Consider the following 19,771-nt stretch of genomic DNA (forward strand, 5'->3'; position numbering starts at 1 on the left):
CATATGGTCTGGTAGTGTGCATCCATAGATACAACACTTATATATGTTTACAAACCTCTCATTAAAGTTTATTCTACATCCATCTCTCCAGTCGGGCCTGTCTGGTTTGAGCTCATGAACACTGCCCGTACACGTCAGCCCTGAGATACAAATAAGTAAATCATGTCTGATTAAACAAAACAATGTCTTCAACTCTTGCTAAAATAATAATTTTCAAGTTAATCCGTGCATTCCAGTATTTGGATTGTTACTGAATAATGTTCTCATATTTACAAAACACCTTCAATGAGAAATGGATATACATTATTAGTACTGGATACTATCTAGAATTAGAATTTTTGGTGGGACCCTATCTTCTGTCTATAGATGTAGTCACCAGATACATTGTACTTACAATTCTTAGTGCACATCTGTTACTGTAGGTCACCAAATGCTTGCTTCGCCTTACTTTTGTGAGATAGGTCTTAGGTCGTTATAAACACGACAAAATAATCACTAATTCTGGTTAGTGTTTTATATAATCTTTACAAATAAAAATATTTGTGCAAAAGAAATTTTGGTGAGCAGACTGTCACACATTATTATGCGAAAAAAAAGTTATCGCAAATAAAAAGTGAGTTATATTATTTCACATATATACAGAACAATTTGTCTTTAACATTGCCCCCTTTTAGATCAGATACCGTATATACTCGCCTATAAGTCGGTTTTTTGGGAGTTAAATTTTGGTCCAAAACTCTAGGTCCGACTTATAGGCGAGTCATAAAAAGATTAGTATTATCTGGACGTCGAAATGTAGTATGGATATATCATATCATCTATGCATTCTGAGATTATACATAATGTACAAGTATTTACATATTTTAATAACTTTATTTTTATTTAAAGTGTGCATTATGTATTTTTCTTAATGAATTAAAATTAAATATCGATGTCATTCATAAGAATATTAACTGAAACCAGGTTAAAACATCAGAGCTTTGGTTTGAAATTGTCAATTAATTCTAACAAAAAGTTGTACCGACTTATAAGCCGGTCAATAGCAAATCCCTCTAAAATAACCTCAAAAAATACAACCGACTTATAGGCGGACCCACTTATATACAGGTAAAATTGCAACGTATGTTTAACATATGTTGAACATACGTTGCAATTTTACCTGTGTAGGCGAGTATAATAATACTGTAATAAAATAACGCCCTAAAAACCCCTCCTAGACACTTTACCTGGTGCCAGATCTTTTTTTTTTTACATGATATAATAAAATTTAGGCCGACAAACCCCCCCTAGACACTGTCAACTAGTGCTGGATTTTTTTATTTTTTTTTTTTTAACATCAGATAATAATTTAAGGCCAATAAACCCCTCCTCCACACTGTACCTGATGCTGGATATCTTCTACATCAGATAATAAAATTAAGGCCGATAAACCCCTCCTACACACTGTACCTGGTGCTGGATCTCTTTTACATCAGATAATAAAATTAAGGTTGATAAACCCCTCCTCCACATTGTACCTGGTGCTGGATCTCTTTTACATCAGATAATAAAATTAAGGCTGATAAACCCCTCCTCCACACTGTACCTGGTGCTGGATCTCTTTTACATCAGATAATAAAATTAAGGTTGATAAACCCCTCCTACACACTGTACCTGGTGCTGGATCTCTTTTACATCAGATAATAAAATTAAGATCAATAAACCCCTCCTCCACACTGCACCTGGTGCTGGATCTCTTTTACATCAGATAATAAAATTAAGATCAATAAACCCCTCCTAGACAATGTACCTTGTGCTGGATCTCTTTTACATCAGATAATAAAATTAAGGTTGATAAACCCCTCCTCCACACTGTACCTGATGCTGGATCTCTTTTACATCAGATAATAAAATTAAGATCAATAAACCCCTCCTACACACTGTACATGATGCTGGATCTCTTTTACATCAGATAATAAAATTAAGGCTGATAAACCCCTCCTACACACTGTACCTGATGCTGGATCTCTTTTACATCAGATAATAAAATTAAGATCAATAAACCCCTCCTCCACACTGTACCTGATGCTGGATCTCTTTTACATCAGATAATAAAATTAAGGTTGATAAACCCCTCCTACACACTGTACCTGGTGCTGGATCTCTTTTACATCAGATAATAAAATTAAGGTTGATAAACCCTTCCTCCACACTGTACCTAGTGCTGGATCTCTTTTACATCAGATAATAAAATTAAGGCCCATAAACCCCTCCTACACACTGTACCTGGTGCTGCATCTCTTTTACATCAGATAATAAAATTAAGGTTGATAAACCCCTCCTCCACACTGTACCTAGTGCTGGATCTCATTTACATCAGATAATAAAATTAAGGTTGATAAACCCCTCCTCCACACTGTACCTGATGCTGGATCTCTTTTACATCAGATAATGAAATTAAGATCAATAAACCCCTCCTACACACTGTACCTCTGCCAGATCTTTTTTTTTTTTACATCAGATAATAAAATTAAGGTTGATAAACCCCTCCTAGACACTGTACCTGATGCTGGATCTCTTTTACATCAGATAATAAAATTAAGGTTGATAAACCCCTCCTACACACTGTACCTGATGCTGGATCTCTTTTACATCAGATAATAAAATTAAGGTTGATAAACCCCTCCTCCACACTGTACCTGGTGCTGGATCTCTTTTACATCAGATAATAAAATTAAGGCTGATAACCCCTCCTCCACACTGTACCTGGTGCTGGATCTCTTTTACATCAGATAATAAAATTAAGATCAATAAACCCCTCCTCCACACTGCACCTGGTGCTGGATCTCTTTTACATCAGATAATAAAATTAAGATCAATAAACCCCTCCTAGACAATGTACCTTGTGCTGGATCTCTTTTACATCAGATAATAAAATTAAGGTTGATAAACCCCTCCTACACACTGTACCTGGTGCTGGATCTCTTTTACATCAGATAATAAAATTAAGATCAATAAACCCCTCCTAGACAATGTACCTTGTGCTGGATCTCTTTTACATCAGATAATAAAATTAAGGTTGATAAACCCCTCCTACACACTGTACCTGGTGCTGGATCTCTTTTACATCAGATAATAAAATTAAGGTTGATAAACCCCTCCTCCACACTGTACCTGTTGCTGGATCTCTTTTACATCAGATAATAAAATTAAGGCTGATAACCCCTCCTCCACACTGTACCTGGTGCTGGATCTCTTTTACATCAGATAATAAAATTAAGATCAATAAACCCCTCCTCCACACTGCACCTGGTGCTGGATCTCTTTTACATCAGATAATAAAATTAAGATCAATAAACCCCTCCTAGACAATGTACCTTGTGCTGGATCTCTTTTACATCAGATAATAAAATTAAGGTTGATAAACCCCTCCTAGACACTGTACCTGATGCTGGATCTCTTTTACATCAGATAATAAAATTAAGATCAATAAACCCCTCCTACACACTGTACATGATGCTGGATCTCTTTTACATCAGATAATAAAATTAAGGCTGATAAACCCCTCCTACACACTGTACCTGATGCTGGATCTCTTTTACATCAGATAATAAAATTAAGATCAATAAACCCCTCCTCCACACTGTACCTGATGCTGGATCTCTTTTACATCAGATAATAAAATTAAGGTTGATAAACCCCTCCTACACACTGTACCTGGTGCTGGATCTCTTTTACATCAGATAATAAAATTAAGGTTGATAAACCCTTCCTCCACACTGTACCTAGTGCTGGATCTCTTTTACATCAGATAATAAAATTAAGGCCCATAAACCCCTCCTACACACTGTACCTGGTGCTGCATCTCTTTTACATCAGATAATAAAATTAAGGTTGATAAACCCCTCCTCCACACTGTACCTAGTGCTGGATCTCTTTTACATCAGATAATAAAATTAAGGTTGATAAACCCCTCCTCCACACTGTACCTGATGCTGGATCTCTTTTACATCAGATAATAAAATTAAGATCAATAAACCCCTCCTACACACTGTACCTCTGCCAGATCTTTTTTTTTACATCAGATAATAAAATTAAGGTTGATAAACCCCTCCTAGACACTGTACCTGGTGCTGGATCTCTTTTACATCAGATAATAAAATTAAGGTTGATAAACCCCTCCTCCACACTGTACCTGATGCTGGATCTCTTTTACGTCAGATAATAAAATTAAGGCCAATAAACCCCTCCTACACACTGTACCTGGTGCTGGATCTCTTTTACATCAGATAATAAAATTAAGATCAATAAACCCCTCCTACACACTGTACCTCTGCCAGATCTTTTTTTTTAACATCAGATAATAAAATTAAGGTTGATAAACCCCTCCTCCACACTGTACCTGATGCTGGATCTCTTTTACATCAGATAATAAAATTAAGGCCAATAAACCCCTCCTCCACACTGTACCTGGTGCTGGATCTCTTTTACATCAGATAATAAAATTAAGGCCGATAAACCCCTCCTCCACACTGTACCTGATGCTGGATCTCTTTTCCATCAGATAATAAAATTAAGATCAATAAACCCCTCCTACACACTGTACCTCTGCCAGATCTTTTTTTTAACATCAGATAATAAAATTAAAGTTGATAAACCCCTCCTAGACACTGTACCTGGTGCTTGATCTCTTTTACATCAGATAATAAAATTAAGGCCGATAAACCCCTCCTACACACTGTACCTGGTGCTGGATCTCTTTTACATCAGATAATAAAATTAAGGCCAATAAACCCCTCCTACACACTGTACATGATGCTGGATCTCTTTTACATCAGATAATAAAATTAAGGCTGATAAACCCCTCCTAGACACTGTACCTGGTGCTGGATCTCTTTTACATCAGATAATAAAATTAAGGTTGATAAACCCCTCCTCCACACTGTACCTGGTGCTGGATCTCTTTTACATCAGATAATAAAATTAAGGTTGATAAACCCCTCCTACACACTGTACCTAGTGCTGGATCTCTTTTAACATCAGATAATAAAATTAAGGTTGAAAAGCCCCTCCTAGACACTGTACCTGGTGCTGGATCTCTTTTACATCAGATAATAAAATTAAGGCCGATAAACCCCTCCTACACACTGTACCTAGTGCTGGATCTCTTTTACATCAGATAATAAAATTAAGGTTGAAAAGCCCCTCCTAGACACTGTACCTGGTGCTGGATCTCTTTTACATCAGATAATAAAATTAAGGCCGATAAACCCCTCCTCCACACTGTACCTGGTGCTGGATGTCTTTTACATCAGATAATAAAATTAAGGTTGATAAACCCCTCCTCCACACTGTACCTGATGCTGGATCTCTTCTACATCAGATAATAAAATTAAGGCCGATAAACCCCTCCTCCACACTGTACCTGATGCTGGATCTCTTTTACATCAGATAATAAAATTAAGGACGATAAACCCCTCCTACACACTGTCCCTCTGCCAGATCTTTTTTTTTTTTTACATCAGATAATAAAATTAAGGCTGATAAACCCCTCCTACACACTGTACCTGGTGCTGGATCTCTTTTACATCAGATAATAAAATTAAGGCCGATAAGCCCCTCCTAGACAATGTACCTTGTGCTGGATCTCTTTTACATCAGATAATAATATTAAGGCCGATAAACCCCTCCTAGACACTGTACCTGGTGCTGGATCTCTTTTACATCAGATAATAAAATTAAGGACGATAAACCCCTCCTACACACTGTACCTAGTGCTGGATCTCTTTTACATCAGATAATAAAATTAAGATCAATAAACCCCTCCTACACACTGTACCTCTGCCAGATCTTTTTTTTTACATCAGATAATAAAATTAAGGTTGATAAACCCCTCCTAGACACTGTACCTGGTGCTGGATCTCTTTTACATCAGATAATAAAATTAAGGTTGATAAACCCCTCCTCCACACTGTACCTGATGCTGGATCTCTTTTACGTCAGATAATAAAATTAAGGCCAATAAACCCCTCCTACACACTGTACCTGGTGCTGGATCTCTTTTACATCAGATAATAAAATTAAGATCAATAAACCCCTCCTACACACTGTACCTCTGCCAGATCTTTTTTTTTAACATCAGATAATAAAATTAAGGCCAATAAACCCCTCCTCCACACTGTACCTGGTGCTGGATCTCTTTTACATCAGATAATAAAATTAAGGCCGATAAACCCCTCCTCCACACTGTACCTGATGCTGGATCTCTTTTACATCAGATAATAAAATTAAGATCAATAAACCCCTCCTCCACACTGTACCTGATGCTGGATCTCTTTTACATCAGATAATAAAATTAAGGTTGATAAACCCCTCCTACACACTGTACCTGGTGCTGGATCTCTTTTACATCAGATAATAAAATTAAGGTTGATAAACCCTTCCTCCACACTGTACCTAGTGCTGGATCTCTTTTACATCAGATAATAAAATTAAGGCCCATAAACCCCTCCTACACACTGTACCTGGTGCTGCATCTCTTTTACATCAGATAATAAAATTAAGGTTGATAAACCCCTCCTCCACACTGTACCTAGTGCTGGATCTCTTTTACATCAGATAATAAAATTAAGGTTGATAAACCCCTCCTCCACACTGTACCTGATGCTGGATCTCTTTTACATCAGATAATAAAATTAAGATCAATAAACCCCTCCTACACACTGTACCTCTGCCAGATCTTTTTTTTTACATCAGATAATAAAATTAAGGTTGATAAACCCCTCCTAGACACTGTACCTGGTGCTGGATCTCTTTTACATCAGATAATAAAATTAAGGTTGATAAACCCCTCCTCCACACTGTACCTGATGCTGGATCTCTTTTACGTCAGATAATAAAATTAAGGCCAATAAACCCCTCCTACACACTGTACCTGGTGCTGGATCTCTTTTACATCAGATAATAAAATTAAGATCAATAAACCCCTCCTACACACTGTACCTCTGCCAGATCTTTTTTTTTAACATCAGATAATAAAATTAAGGTTGATAAACCCCTCCTCCACACTGTACCTGATGCTGGATCTCTTTTACATCAGATAATAAAATTAAGGCCAATAAACCCCTCCTCCACACTGTACCTGGTGCTGGATCTCTTTTACATCAGATAATAAAATTAAGGCCGATAAACCCCTCCTCCACACTGTACCTGATGCTGGATCTCTTTTCCATCAGATAATAAAATTAAGATCAATAAACCCCTCCTACACACTGTACCTCTGCCAGATCTTTTTTTTAACATCAGATAATAAAATTAAAGTTGATAAACCCCTCCTAGACACTGTACCTGGTGCTTGATCTCTTTTACATCAGATAATAAAATTAAGGCCGATAAACCCCTCCTACACACTGTACCTGGTGCTGGATCTCTTTTACATCAGATAATAAAATTAAGGCCAATAAACCCCTCCTACACACTGTACATGATGCTGGATCTCTTTTACATCAGATAATAAAATTAAGGCTGATAAACCCCTCCTAGACACTGTACCTGGTGCTGGATCTCTTTTACATCAGATAATAAAATTAAGGCCAATAAACCCCTCCTCCACACTGTACCTGGTGCTGGATCTCTTTTACATCAGATAATAAAATTAAGGTTGATAAACCCCTCCTACACACTGTACCTAGTGCTGGATCTCTTTTAACATCAGATAATAAAATTAAGGTTGAAAAGCCCCTCCTAGACACTGTACCTGGTGCTGGATCTCTTTTACATCAGATAATAAAATTAAGGCCGATAAACCCCTCCTACACACTGTACCTAGTGCTGGATCTCTTTTACATCAGATAATAAAATTAAGGTTGAAAAGCCCCTCCTAGACACTGTACCTGGTGCTGGATCTCTTTTACATCAGATAATAAAATTAAGGCCGATAAACCCCTCCTCCACACTGTACCTGGTGCTGGATGTCTTTTACATCAGATAATAAAATTAAGGTTGATAAACCCCTCCTCCACACTGTACCTGATGCTGGATCTCTTCTACATCAGATAATAAAATTAAGGCCGATAAACCCCTCCTCCACACTGTACCTGATGCTGGATCTCTTTTACATCAGATAATAAAATTAAGGACGATAAACCCCTCCTACACACTGTCCCTCTGCCAGATCTTTTTTTTTTTTTACATCAGATAATAAAATTAAGGCTGATAAACCCCTCCTACACACTGTACCTGGTGCTGGATCTCTTTTACATCAGATAATAAAATTAAGGCCGATAAGCCCCTCCTAGACAATGTACCTTGTGCTGGATCTCTTTTACATCAGATAATAATATTAAGGCCGATAAACCCCTCCTAGACACTGTACCTGGTGCTGGATCTCTTTTACATCAGATAATAAAATTAAGGACGATAAACCCCTCCTACACACTGTACCTAGTGCTGGATCTCTTTTACATCAGATAATAAAATTAAGATCAATAAACCCCTCCTACACACTGTACCTCTGCCAGATCTTTTTTTTTACATCAGATAATAAAATTAAGGTTGATAAACCCCTCCTAGACACTGTACCTGGTGCTGGATCTCTTTTACATCAGATAATAAAATTAAGGTTGATAAACCCCTCCTCCACACTGTACCTGATGCTGGATCTCTTTTACGTCAGATAATAAAATTAAGGCCAATAAACCCCTCCTACACACTGTACCTGGTGCTGGATCTCTTTTACATCAGATAATAAAATTAAGATCAATAAACCCCTCCTACACACTGTACCTCTGCCAGATCTTTTTTTTTAACATCAGATAATAAAATTAAGGTTGATAAACCCCTCCTCCACACTGTACCTGATGCTGGATCTCTTTTACATCAGATAATAAAATTAAGGCCAATAAACCCCTCCTCCACACTGTACCTGGTGCTGGATCTCTTTTACATCAGATAATAAAATTAAGGCCGATAAACCCCTCCTCCACACTGTACCTGATGCTGGATCTCTTTTCCATCAGATAATAAAATTAAGATCAATAAACCCCTCCTACACACTGTACCTCTGCCAGATCTTTTTTTTAACATCAGATAATAAAATTAAAGTTGATAAACCCCTCCTAGACACTGTACCTGGTGCTTGATCTCTTTTACATCAGATAATAAAATTAAGGCCGATAAACCCCTCCTACACACTGTACCTGGTGCTGGATCTCTTTTACATCAGATAATAAAATTAAGGCCAATAAACCCCTCCTACACACTGTACATGATGCTGGATCTCTTTTACATCAGATAATAAAATTAAGGCTGATAAACCCCTCCTAGACACTGTACCTGGTGCTGGATCTCTTTTACATCAGATAATAAAATTAAGGTTGATAAACCCCTCCTCCACACTGTACCTGGTGCTGGATCTCTTTTACATCAGATAATAAAATTAAGGTTGATAAACCCCTCCTACACACTGTACCTAGTGCTGGATCTCTTTTAACATCAGATAATAAAATTAAGGTTGAAAAGCCCCTCCTAGACACTGTACCTGGTGCTGGATCTCTTTTACATCAGATAATAAAATTAAGGCCGATAAACCCCTCCTACACACTGTACCTAGTGCTGGATCTCTTTTACATCAGATAATAAAATTAAGGTTGAAAAGCCCCTCCTAGACACTGTACCTGGTGCTGGATCTCTTTTACATCAGATAATAAAATTAAGGCCGATAAACCCCTCCTCCACACTGTACCTGGTGCTGGATGTCTTTTACATCAGATAATAAAATTAAGGTTGATAAACCCCTCCTCCACACTGTACCTGATGCTGGATCTCTTCTACATCAGATAATAAAATTAAGGCCGATAAACCCCTCCTCCACACTGTACCTGATGCTGGATCTCTTTTACATCAGATAATAAAATTAAGGACGATAAACCCCTCCTACACACTGTCCCTCTGCCAGATCTTTTTTTTTTTTTACATCAGATAATAAAATTAAGGCTGATAAACCCCTCCTACACACTGTACCTGGTGCTGGATCTCTTTTACATCAGATAATAAAATTAAGGTTGATAAACCCTTCCTCCACACTGTACCTAGTGCTGGATCTCTTTTACATCAGATAATAAAATTAAGGCCCATAAACCCCTCCTACACACTGTACCTGGTGCTGCATCTCTTTTACATCAGATAATAAAATTAAGGTTGATAAACCCCTCCTCCACACTGTACCTAGTGCTGGATCTCTTTTACATCAGATAATAAAATTAAGGTTGATAAACCACTCCTCCACACTGTACCTGATGCTGGATCTTTTTTACATCAGATAATAAAATTTAGGCTGATAAACCCCACCTAGACACTGTACCTGGTGCTGGATCTCTTTTAAATCAGATAATAAAATTAAGGCCGATAAACCCCACCTAGACACTGTACCTGGTGCTGGATGTCTTTTACATCAGATAATAAAACAAGAGGCCCAAGGGCCTTAACGGTCACCTGAGTATAATACAACAATTTAGAGGATCCATAGAGTAGAAAATGAACTGAAAGGTGAAGCTTTGTTGCCCAAAAGCAAGAAAAATAGGGTGATCAGGATCAACAAAATAATAAGTCTAGTATTCATTAACAGATCATAAATTAGGTTCTAATCTGTTCCCCATTTATCACTCTCAATATACAGTATATTAACAAACTATCAGTGCTTCTGAACTATTTTAATTCCTTGTTGAAATCTCTAACATTGGCCTCTCTTGCATGGTCTTTGATGAACATTTAATAAGAAAAGTTATTTTTGTCTCATTTTTATTTATCTATTACTTACAAGTCTACCTGATCATTAAAACTATGAAAGTACTTTTTGTATTATACAATAAAAATTCTTGCATAATTCTCTTATTCTATTAACCTTTGAAGTACAATATTTACAGTGTTTAATTATCACAAGTAAATGGCAAAGGGGAATAACTCCTCTCAGTAGAATACAAATTAATAGAGCCCTGGCCTGGACCAGAACACTTGACCAAATGGTCCTGATGTTCAAAAATCTGGTAAAAATACCCTTCCTTATTAAAACTTTTACTCTTTTTGCCTCTGATATGCCCAGGTGCAGAGAAGATTTTTAAAGCAGTAATGCATTTTCACTATATAATAAAAAGAGCCCCGCCTTAACATCAGAACCTCTGATCCAGGGGTCATGAAATTCACAATTTTGGAAGAGGCATCCTTGCTTATCATAACCATGTATTTGTTTAAATAATACCCAAGAGAAGAGAAGAAGATTTTTAAAGAAATAATGCACTTTCACTATATGATCTATATAGCCCTGCCCTAGCACCAGAACCCCTGACCCTGGGGTCATGAATTTCACAATTCTGGTAGAGTCACCCTTGCTTATCATAACTATGTATTCTATTTGTTTCAATAATACCCAGGAGTAGAGAAGAAGATTTTCAAAGAAATAATGCACTTTCACTATATGATCTATATAGCCCTGCCCTAGCACCAGAACCCCTGACCCTGGGGCTATGAATTTCACAATTCTGGTAGAGTCACCCTTGCTTATCATAACTATGTATTCAATTTGTTTCAATAATACCCAGGAGTAGAGAAGAAGATTTTCAAAGAAATAATGCACTTTCACTATATGATCTATATAGCCCCGCCCAAGCACCAGAACCCCTGACCCTGGGGTCATGAATTTCACAACTTTGGTAGAGTCACCCTTGCTTATCATAACTATGTATTCAATTTGTTTCAATAATACCCAGGAGTAGAGAAGAAGGTTTTCAAAGAAATAATGCACTTTCACTATATGATCTATATACCCCCCCCCCCCTTCCTAGCACCAGAACCCCTGACCCTGGGGTCATGAATTTCACAATTTTGGTAGAGTCACCCTTGCTTATCATAACTATGTATTCAATTTGTTTCAATAATACCCAGGAGTAGAGAAGAAGATTTTCAAAGAAATAATGCACTTTTACTATATGATCTATATAGCCCCGCCCTAGCACCAGAACCCCTGACCCTGGGGTCATGAATTTCACAATTTTGGTAGAGTCACCCTTGCTTATCATAACTATGTATTCAATTTGTTTCAATAATACCCAGGAGTAGAGAAGAAGATTTTCAAAGAAATAATGCACTTTCACTATATGATCTATATAGCCCTGCCCTAGCACCAGAGCCTCTAACCCTGGGGCCATGAATTTCACAATTTTGGTAAGGGCTTAATGCTTATTACAATCATGCCAACAGTTTGACTGCTTGATGTCCAGGAGCAAAGAAGAAGATTTTTAAAGATTGCATTAATTTTGATGGTTTTGGCCCGACCCCTCAGGCCCCTGGGGGGCAGGGGCCACGAATTTCAAAATTTTGGTCCCCTTCACCCATAGATATGCCAAAATTGGTTGAAATTCGTTTGCTGGTTCCAGAGAAGAAGCTGAAAATGTTCAAAAGTTTACGACCGACGAACGAAGCACGACGACGGACAAAAATAGATAGCAATAGGTCACCTGAGTGACTCAGGTGACCTAATTAAGGCCAATAAACCCCTCCTCCACACTGTACCTGGTGCTGGATCTCTTTTACATCAGATAATAAAATTAAGATCGATAAACCTCTCCTCCACACTGTACCTTGTGCTGGATCTCTTTTACATCAGATAATAAAATTAAGGCTGATAAACCCCTCCTACACACTGTACCTGGTGCTGGATGTCTTTTACATCAGATAATAAAATTAAGGCCAATAAACCCCTCCTCCACACTGTACCTTGTGCCAGATCTCTTTTACATCAGATAATAAAATTAAGGCCGAAAAACCCCTCCTACACACTGTACCTTGTGCCAGATCTTTTTTTTTATATCAGATAATAAAATTAAGGCCGATAAACCCCTCCTAGACACTGTACCTGGTGCTGGATCTCTTTTACATCAGATAATAAAATTAAGGTTGATAAACCCCTCCTACACACTGTATCTGTTGCTGGATCTCTTTTACATCAGATAATAAAATTAAGGTTGAAAAGCCCCTCCTAGACACTGTACCTGGTGCTGGATCTCTTTTTATTACATCAGATAATAAAATTAAGGTTGATAACCCCCTCCTGGACGCTGTACCTGTTGCTGGATCTCTTTTACATCAGATAATAAAATTAAGGTTGATAAAACCCTCCTAGACACTGTACCTTGTGCTGGATCTCTTTTACATCAGATAATAAAATTAAGGCTGATAAACCCCTCCTAGACACAGTACCTGGTGCCCGGTCTCTCATATCCTTCATGCACAGTTTGTAGTTTCTAGCAATTGCCTTAAATAGTTCATCTTTTCTGGATTTTTTACATGTGGTCAGGGCTGCAGAAAATTATAAATACAACTGTTACAAATATTTCTATTGTATTTCTGTCTTTATACATTGTATAATTTAACTTTAAATGAACTATATACTGTGTTTCTAGAATATAATCATGGTTCATGAGTCAGATCATTTGTCAGCAGGTTAAGTGTTCAATTTTCTCTCTGTAGATCTAACACATTGTAGCATGTGGTATTTTGCATAATAAGATAAGTGTTGTTTTGTTTTGTTTTTTTTTTTGAAAGAATTACCACTTGATCAAATGTATGCATGCAAAACCTGAATAATTTAAAAAAAATAAATATATATATATAGAGATTGTTAATTCTTACATAATTGTTTGCTCAACATACTTAATTACAATCTCTATCTAATGTACTACCGTTTACAAACGTCCATTACATATCAAACTGGCGTTACGTACAGAAGTTGATTACGTTTTTCAAGGTATTTTTTAATGATCGAAATTCAAACTTAGCGTCTGTAGAAAAAAATAATATTGATAATCATGAAGATGGCTTGTGTTTACGAATGTTTTTAATACTTTGTTTGATTAGTTTGCAGTGTTCAGTTAATTTTATAGTAACCATGTGTAATGAATATACGGGGAATATACAGAGTTAGTTTATATTTGAACATTTTCAATGATGATGCTGAACAGTTCTGTCATATCATATAAGCTTCAATAATTATAATATATGACAAAATAAAACAACAGTAGATCAAAATTTGCTCAACCCATGAAGTCACATGTCAAAGAGAAGGTGAATTAAAAAAGGAGGTCTCGGCATAAAATTGGCCATCCATTTTTTTTAATTAATCAATTACTGCTTTTAAAACAATTAACCAAAATATAATTTAAAAGTTTTTTTTTCTTTGCTGTCACATTTGAAACAAGAATGTGCATATATACATGCTTATAGAGAGAGTGCTTTTTGATATGTGATTCAATTATCCGGACGATTCATTTATCTGGACGATTTCGTTGGGGACTGAGGCGTCCGGATAAACGAGGCGCCACTGTATATAAATTAAAAATCTGGCCATAATGATTTTTGTTAAAATAAGCCTCTGTAACAATAGTTGAATCCACACTTTTAAAAATCTTCTTCTCAAGAACAACTGGCCCAAAAAAGTTGAAACTTTCAGGAAACCTTCATTACATAGTGTAGATTCAAGTTTGTTCAAATCATGATCCCTGAGGGTAGGGTGGGGCCACAATGGGGGATCAAAGTTTTATACAGGAATATATAGGAAAAACTTTAAAAATCTTCTTCTAAAGAACAGCAAGGCCATGATTAGTCATACTGATATGGAAGCATCCTCAGGTAGTGTAGATTCAAGTTGTTCAAATCATGACCCCCGGGGGCAGGGTGGGGTCACAATGAGGGATCAAAGTTTTTCATAGAAATATATAGGAAAAAGTCTTTAAAAATCTTCTTCTCAAGAACAGCAAAGCTTTGTTTAGTCATATTGATATGTAAGCATCCTTAGGTAGTGTAGATTCAAGTCTGTTTAAGTCATGACCCCTGGGGTAGGGTGTGGCCACAATGGGGGATCAAAGTTTTACTTTGACTTAATGATAGATTGCATTTGCTAACAAGGTCATTGTATCGACCAAAGAACTTATGAAATGATGACTTTAAACGAGACTCTTGATATTCTTGTTTCATCAACTTGTTTATCAATAACTTACCTCATTTTAGAAATTGTTCATACATAGAACATTCTCTTGCATATCGAATCAACTGAGAGATATACACCCCATTTGCAGGTGATAAGGGTATATTGCTGCATAAGTAAGGGAAGTTGACAATTGAAAAGTTAAAGTCATCACGTTTATCATAAAGCTTTGTTGTTAGATTATCATTAATGTCTTTTTCTAGTGAAATATCCAAATATGAAACAGATGTGTCAGACTCTGTGGTATCTTTTATTTCAAGCTCACAGGGATATATTGTGTCGACACATGAATGGAAAAAACTATTGTTTAGTTAATTGATAATACGTCATTAATATACCTAAATGTCAAATTGAAGGCCACAGCAAGAGATTTCTTTTTCTCATGTATAAGATTTTGAATAAATTCTGCTTCATATGAATACAAAAATAGGTCTGCTAACAACAGAGCGCAATTGGTACCCATGGGAATTCCAACAGACTGTTTGAAGACCTGGTCTCCAAAAACCACATAGATATTGCCAATCAGAAACTCAAACATCTTTTTAATATCAACTTCAGAGTTGTGTGTACAATCAGAATGTTTTTAACAAAATAATTTTGCAAAGGACCAATGACAAGGTAAGTAAATTTACGAGTTTCATTTTTATTGAAAAAGCAAATGTTATGGCCAAGGTTAAAGTTGGGCAATTTTTGGGGTAAGTTTGGTAATTTTTGGTAGAAGTGGGTCAAACTCCAAGATCAACATCAAGGTTAAATATGTTGGTATCAAAAGGAATGTCTTGTCACAAGGAATACAATATGAAAGCCATAGTCCCAACCAATCAAAAGTTATAGGCAAGGTTAAAGTTTTTGCAGACAAACAGAAAAACAGATGGCCGAACAGGGCAAAAACTGTATACAGTTAAACTTCGGTATCTCGAACACTGATATCTCGAATACCATGGATATGTCCAAGTGATTTGGAAGTCCCAACTACTAATTCTTTAAGTATTGTACACTCGATATCTCGAATCATCAGATATCTCGAAATTTTTTCTCTGTCTCATCAAGTTTGAGATAACGAGGTTTGACTGTACCCCAAATCTTCAACAGGGGGGCACAAAAAAAAAAAAAATAAATAAAAAAGTAAAAATCAACCATTTATTTCAAAAAGAAGCTAGTTAAAGAAACCTTACCCTCAGATGTCGCTAAATGCATGACAGTGTCATCACTGACTATCCACTTTGGTGCTAAAAAAAAAAAAATGTACAATGCAAATTGATTTACAGAAATATTTAAAAATCATTTTGAAATTTATGACAAAAGTTACTCAAAGCCCTGATTTAAAAAAAAAAGATCAGCAAAATTGTTGATCAAGCTGTATGCTAATTTTAAAATTTTATACCAAATGCAATCAATAACTTAATATAAAAAGTATTATCTTACGTTTCACTTTAATAGCGTTTAATCCTCCTAATGCATTTAGCTCCTTTATAATTTCTTTTCCGTGATGACAAAACTCCCAGGAGCCATTCTTATACCCCAGAGCATCTCCAGCCGCACTCAGGACCATAGCGGCCTCATAGCGCAGGGGCAAGGAAACCATGTCTGGATTTGATCTTTTCTTCTACTAAATTTAATTATAGTTTCCTGTTTTGGCCAGTGCACAAAAACGGGTTCTGTGAATTCATATAAATATTAGATACAGAAAGTAAATTCAAACCCTGATTTAAAGTAATCAAGTAAAATCAATATAAATTACAAACCAAAAATAATGAAATCGTCTTAGTCTTACATTGTTGACAACAGTCAGAAATACAGAAATAGCCATGACACAAAACGTAAACAAAGTAACTTTCCTTTTCACTTAAAAGCGAAAGTATGTCAAATACGAAATAATATTAAACGAATTAACAAGAATCTATTACACCGGAACAATATGTGCAAGAAACGAAAAGGCAAAAATTTTCTGTATCTTTTATTAATTATGCTTACTTTTAGCTTCTGTAACTGTGGATGGACAGAAGATGGAGGGTATATTGGACTCTATCCTGGCGGGTGCACCGTAAAAAGGTATCTCCCACCACGAAATCTACATACACTGTAACTTATAGTAGTGTAGTAAACGCAGGAGTTCGCAATTTTATCAGTAAAGTCAATAGAAATCACTCGCTAACGCATAGCTCATGGCTTGGTCAATCGAGTGATTTCTATTGACTTTATTGATAAAATTGCGAACTCCTGTGGTAGTAAAAATGCATATGTAAATATAGTTAGAATATTCTAACTGTGTCTCGGGACAGGCCCTCACCACAGTTAGAATACGTCCCATATACTTGCAATGTAGCAAATCGGAGTGGATCCACTCCGAAATGATTCTGAAGAATACAAAATGAGTTGCACTGAAAATAACTACCAAATTAATCATAACAAACCTTTTTGAGATTGTATATGCCTTTTAACCTAAAAATTAATCCATATATATACGAAAATTCAACTCATTTTCTCAACGTTTTTTCCTCGCTTCAAATTTAACGCCATGTTGACATTCGGAACTCTCTGGATTCTTCATAGAAAATGCACAGAGTTCGAGTTATCGCCCGTGTTTATTTTGCTACATTGCGAATACACGGAACGAATTCTATCGTTAAACCGGGTCCGTAGGACAATATCATTTTAACGATAGAACATTCTATCTAATGTAAATATTACAATATACTTAAATATTATTAATATGTAATCATTCTGAAATAATTGTATATGCCCCCTGAGGACCCTTGACTGGTGAATAAACATATATATATATATATATATATATATGAATGTCAGACACCTCGGCCCATTGACATTTCGGTCCAATGACATCTTGGCTCAGACGGGTTGGCCCAAGATTTAAGACAGCTCGGCCCATACATAAGACACCTCAGCCCAAGCAAAATTTTACCATGAAATATATATTTCCAATTTTTGGACTTGAATTAAAATGTTTATTGAAAAAAGTATATGAATAAACTATCAAGATTTTTTTTAAAAGATCTTCCATGAACACATTGATGATATTCAAAGAATGAGAAGACAATGCTATTAATTAAAGTGCTAATTGATAAACAAACAAAATGCCGCGGCGCATCCTTTAGAGTGTCAAGTGTTTGTTTTATTGGTGACAACAGGGGGTTAATTATGAGCAGACTAAATCGGGAGACAGTAATTAAATACATTTAGATCCATCGAATATTTTCTCATTTATTTCTTAAGAAAAACATTTCCCTTCCTAAATTTGTTATCGTCGCTTATAACTAGTTTGAGTCCATTTTTTTTCCCAGGCTACTTGTATCAAAGCAAGTACATGACCAATCTCCTATGTATGAGCCAATATGGTAAAATGTGGTACTTAACACGTCTTTTCCTCTTTTTTTTGGCTAATACAAGATTAACGCGCGCAACCGTGATACAGCAGAATTTTTTTTTTTACATTTTCCACAAGAAATAGTTGTAATTGAAAGATTGATCTAATCAAGTTCACTTGGAAAAATAAAACGATTATATGTATCAAAAACCCCCATTTTTTATTATTTTTAAAAAATTTTTAATCGTCAGAAAGAATAATAACACCAATGATAACATCAATTCAAACGCTGGGTTAATCTGTTCATATTTTTCCATCGTAAAATTTTGTTTGGGCCGAGGTGTCTTTTATATGGGCCGACGTGTTACCAATCTTGGGCCGACCTGTCAGGGCTGAGATGTCAAGTGTGACGGGCCAAGGTGTCATTGGGCCGAGATGTCTGTCTACCATATATATATATATTATACATGTATATATTCACTATGTCCTTTCACCCTGACCTCATAGTCACCCACCCGTGTCAGCACGCTTACCAGTCAGTCGTGTCCTACCAGTCAACCCTTTCACCATGTTCTTTACCTATTCTTATATGTATTGTATGTACTTGTATTTCTCCAACATGTAAACCTGGGTGTTTTGTTGTCACCTAATACAGGTATGCAACATTTAAGTAAAGTCCCCTATTTTACTACAGTTGGCACAGACAGAGGCACTTGTTTTCAGGATGGCGTGTTTTGTATATTGTGTGTTTTTCTATGTCTGTCTGAATACACTCATTAAAATAAAAATCAGGCTAAATTAGCATTTTATTTCATGTTTCTGACTCTGTGTATAAAAAGACAAAAGGTTCGACAGTTGCCATCTCGAATTCCAGGGGTGCCTCCGTTCACACTTGATTTTATTCAAAAAATCAATTTCTACCCTTTTTCTACTAGTTTCAGGTGAGATCTAGCTTTGTAAATGATTGAATAACTCCCTTCAAATATCTGCTGATTTGTACTTGCCATATAAAACATGCAGTAAACCAAAATGTCCTCGATACCTAGCACTGAAACTGAAATAGATGGAAGTAACGATTTCTAACTTTGTAAAGTGTAGAGGCATTGCAGAATTGCATGGAAAGTCTAGAGAGGTCATATTTCTGTTATTTTTAACTGTATTTTGTAAGCTGGACATGAGTATTGTCACATTTAGCACAGTATCCAGAAGTGTAGATTAAAAACTGGTTGTTACAGCTGATGGGTTGATTAACATAGTCTGCAGGCCAGTATCCTATCTGCTGTAAACTGTTTGAGATACTGTTTGGGAAGAAGGACTGTTTATAAACTAGAGTCTTTAAATATGGTACCAAGAATCAGTAGGTATGTCCTTTGGCTGCAGACATCATTGAATTTAGCTTGATGGAATAGCCAGAGGCAGTGCACTTTCCTGTA

The 19,771-nt window shown here is 36.3% G+C and overlaps 1 protein-coding gene across 1 annotated transcript in view; it reads right to left on the reverse strand.

Moving 5' to 3' along the window:
- The window catches only part of LOC133200683 (ADP-ribosylhydrolase ARH1-like), a 35,326-nt gene extending 18,485 nt beyond the window's left edge, over positions 1-16,841 (reverse strand). Inside the window, exons 1-5 of the mRNA XM_061336450.1 lie at positions 16,788-16,841; positions 16,439-16,671; positions 16,189-16,242; positions 13,231-13,329; positions 56-140 (exon numbers count right to left, since the gene is read on the reverse strand). Of these exons, the coding sequence (XP_061192434.1) occupies positions 56-140; positions 13,231-13,329; positions 16,189-16,242; positions 16,439-16,598 (398 nt within the window). The 5' untranslated portion in view covers positions 16,599-16,671; positions 16,788-16,841. The remainder of the gene's footprint in view (positions 1-55; positions 141-13,230; positions 13,330-16,188; positions 16,243-16,438; positions 16,672-16,787) is intronic.
- Between the last annotated feature and the right edge of the window lie 2,930 nt (positions 16,842-19,771).

The sequence above is a fragment of the Saccostrea echinata genome, unplaced genomic scaffold (genome assembly GCF_033153115.1).
Source record: "Saccostrea echinata isolate AGI-Se365-2 ecotype Australia unplaced genomic scaffold, CSIRO_AGI_Sech_v1 ptg000041l, whole genome shotgun sequence".
Lineage (NCBI taxonomy): Eukaryota > Metazoa > Mollusca > Bivalvia > Ostreida > Ostreidae > Saccostrea > Saccostrea echinata.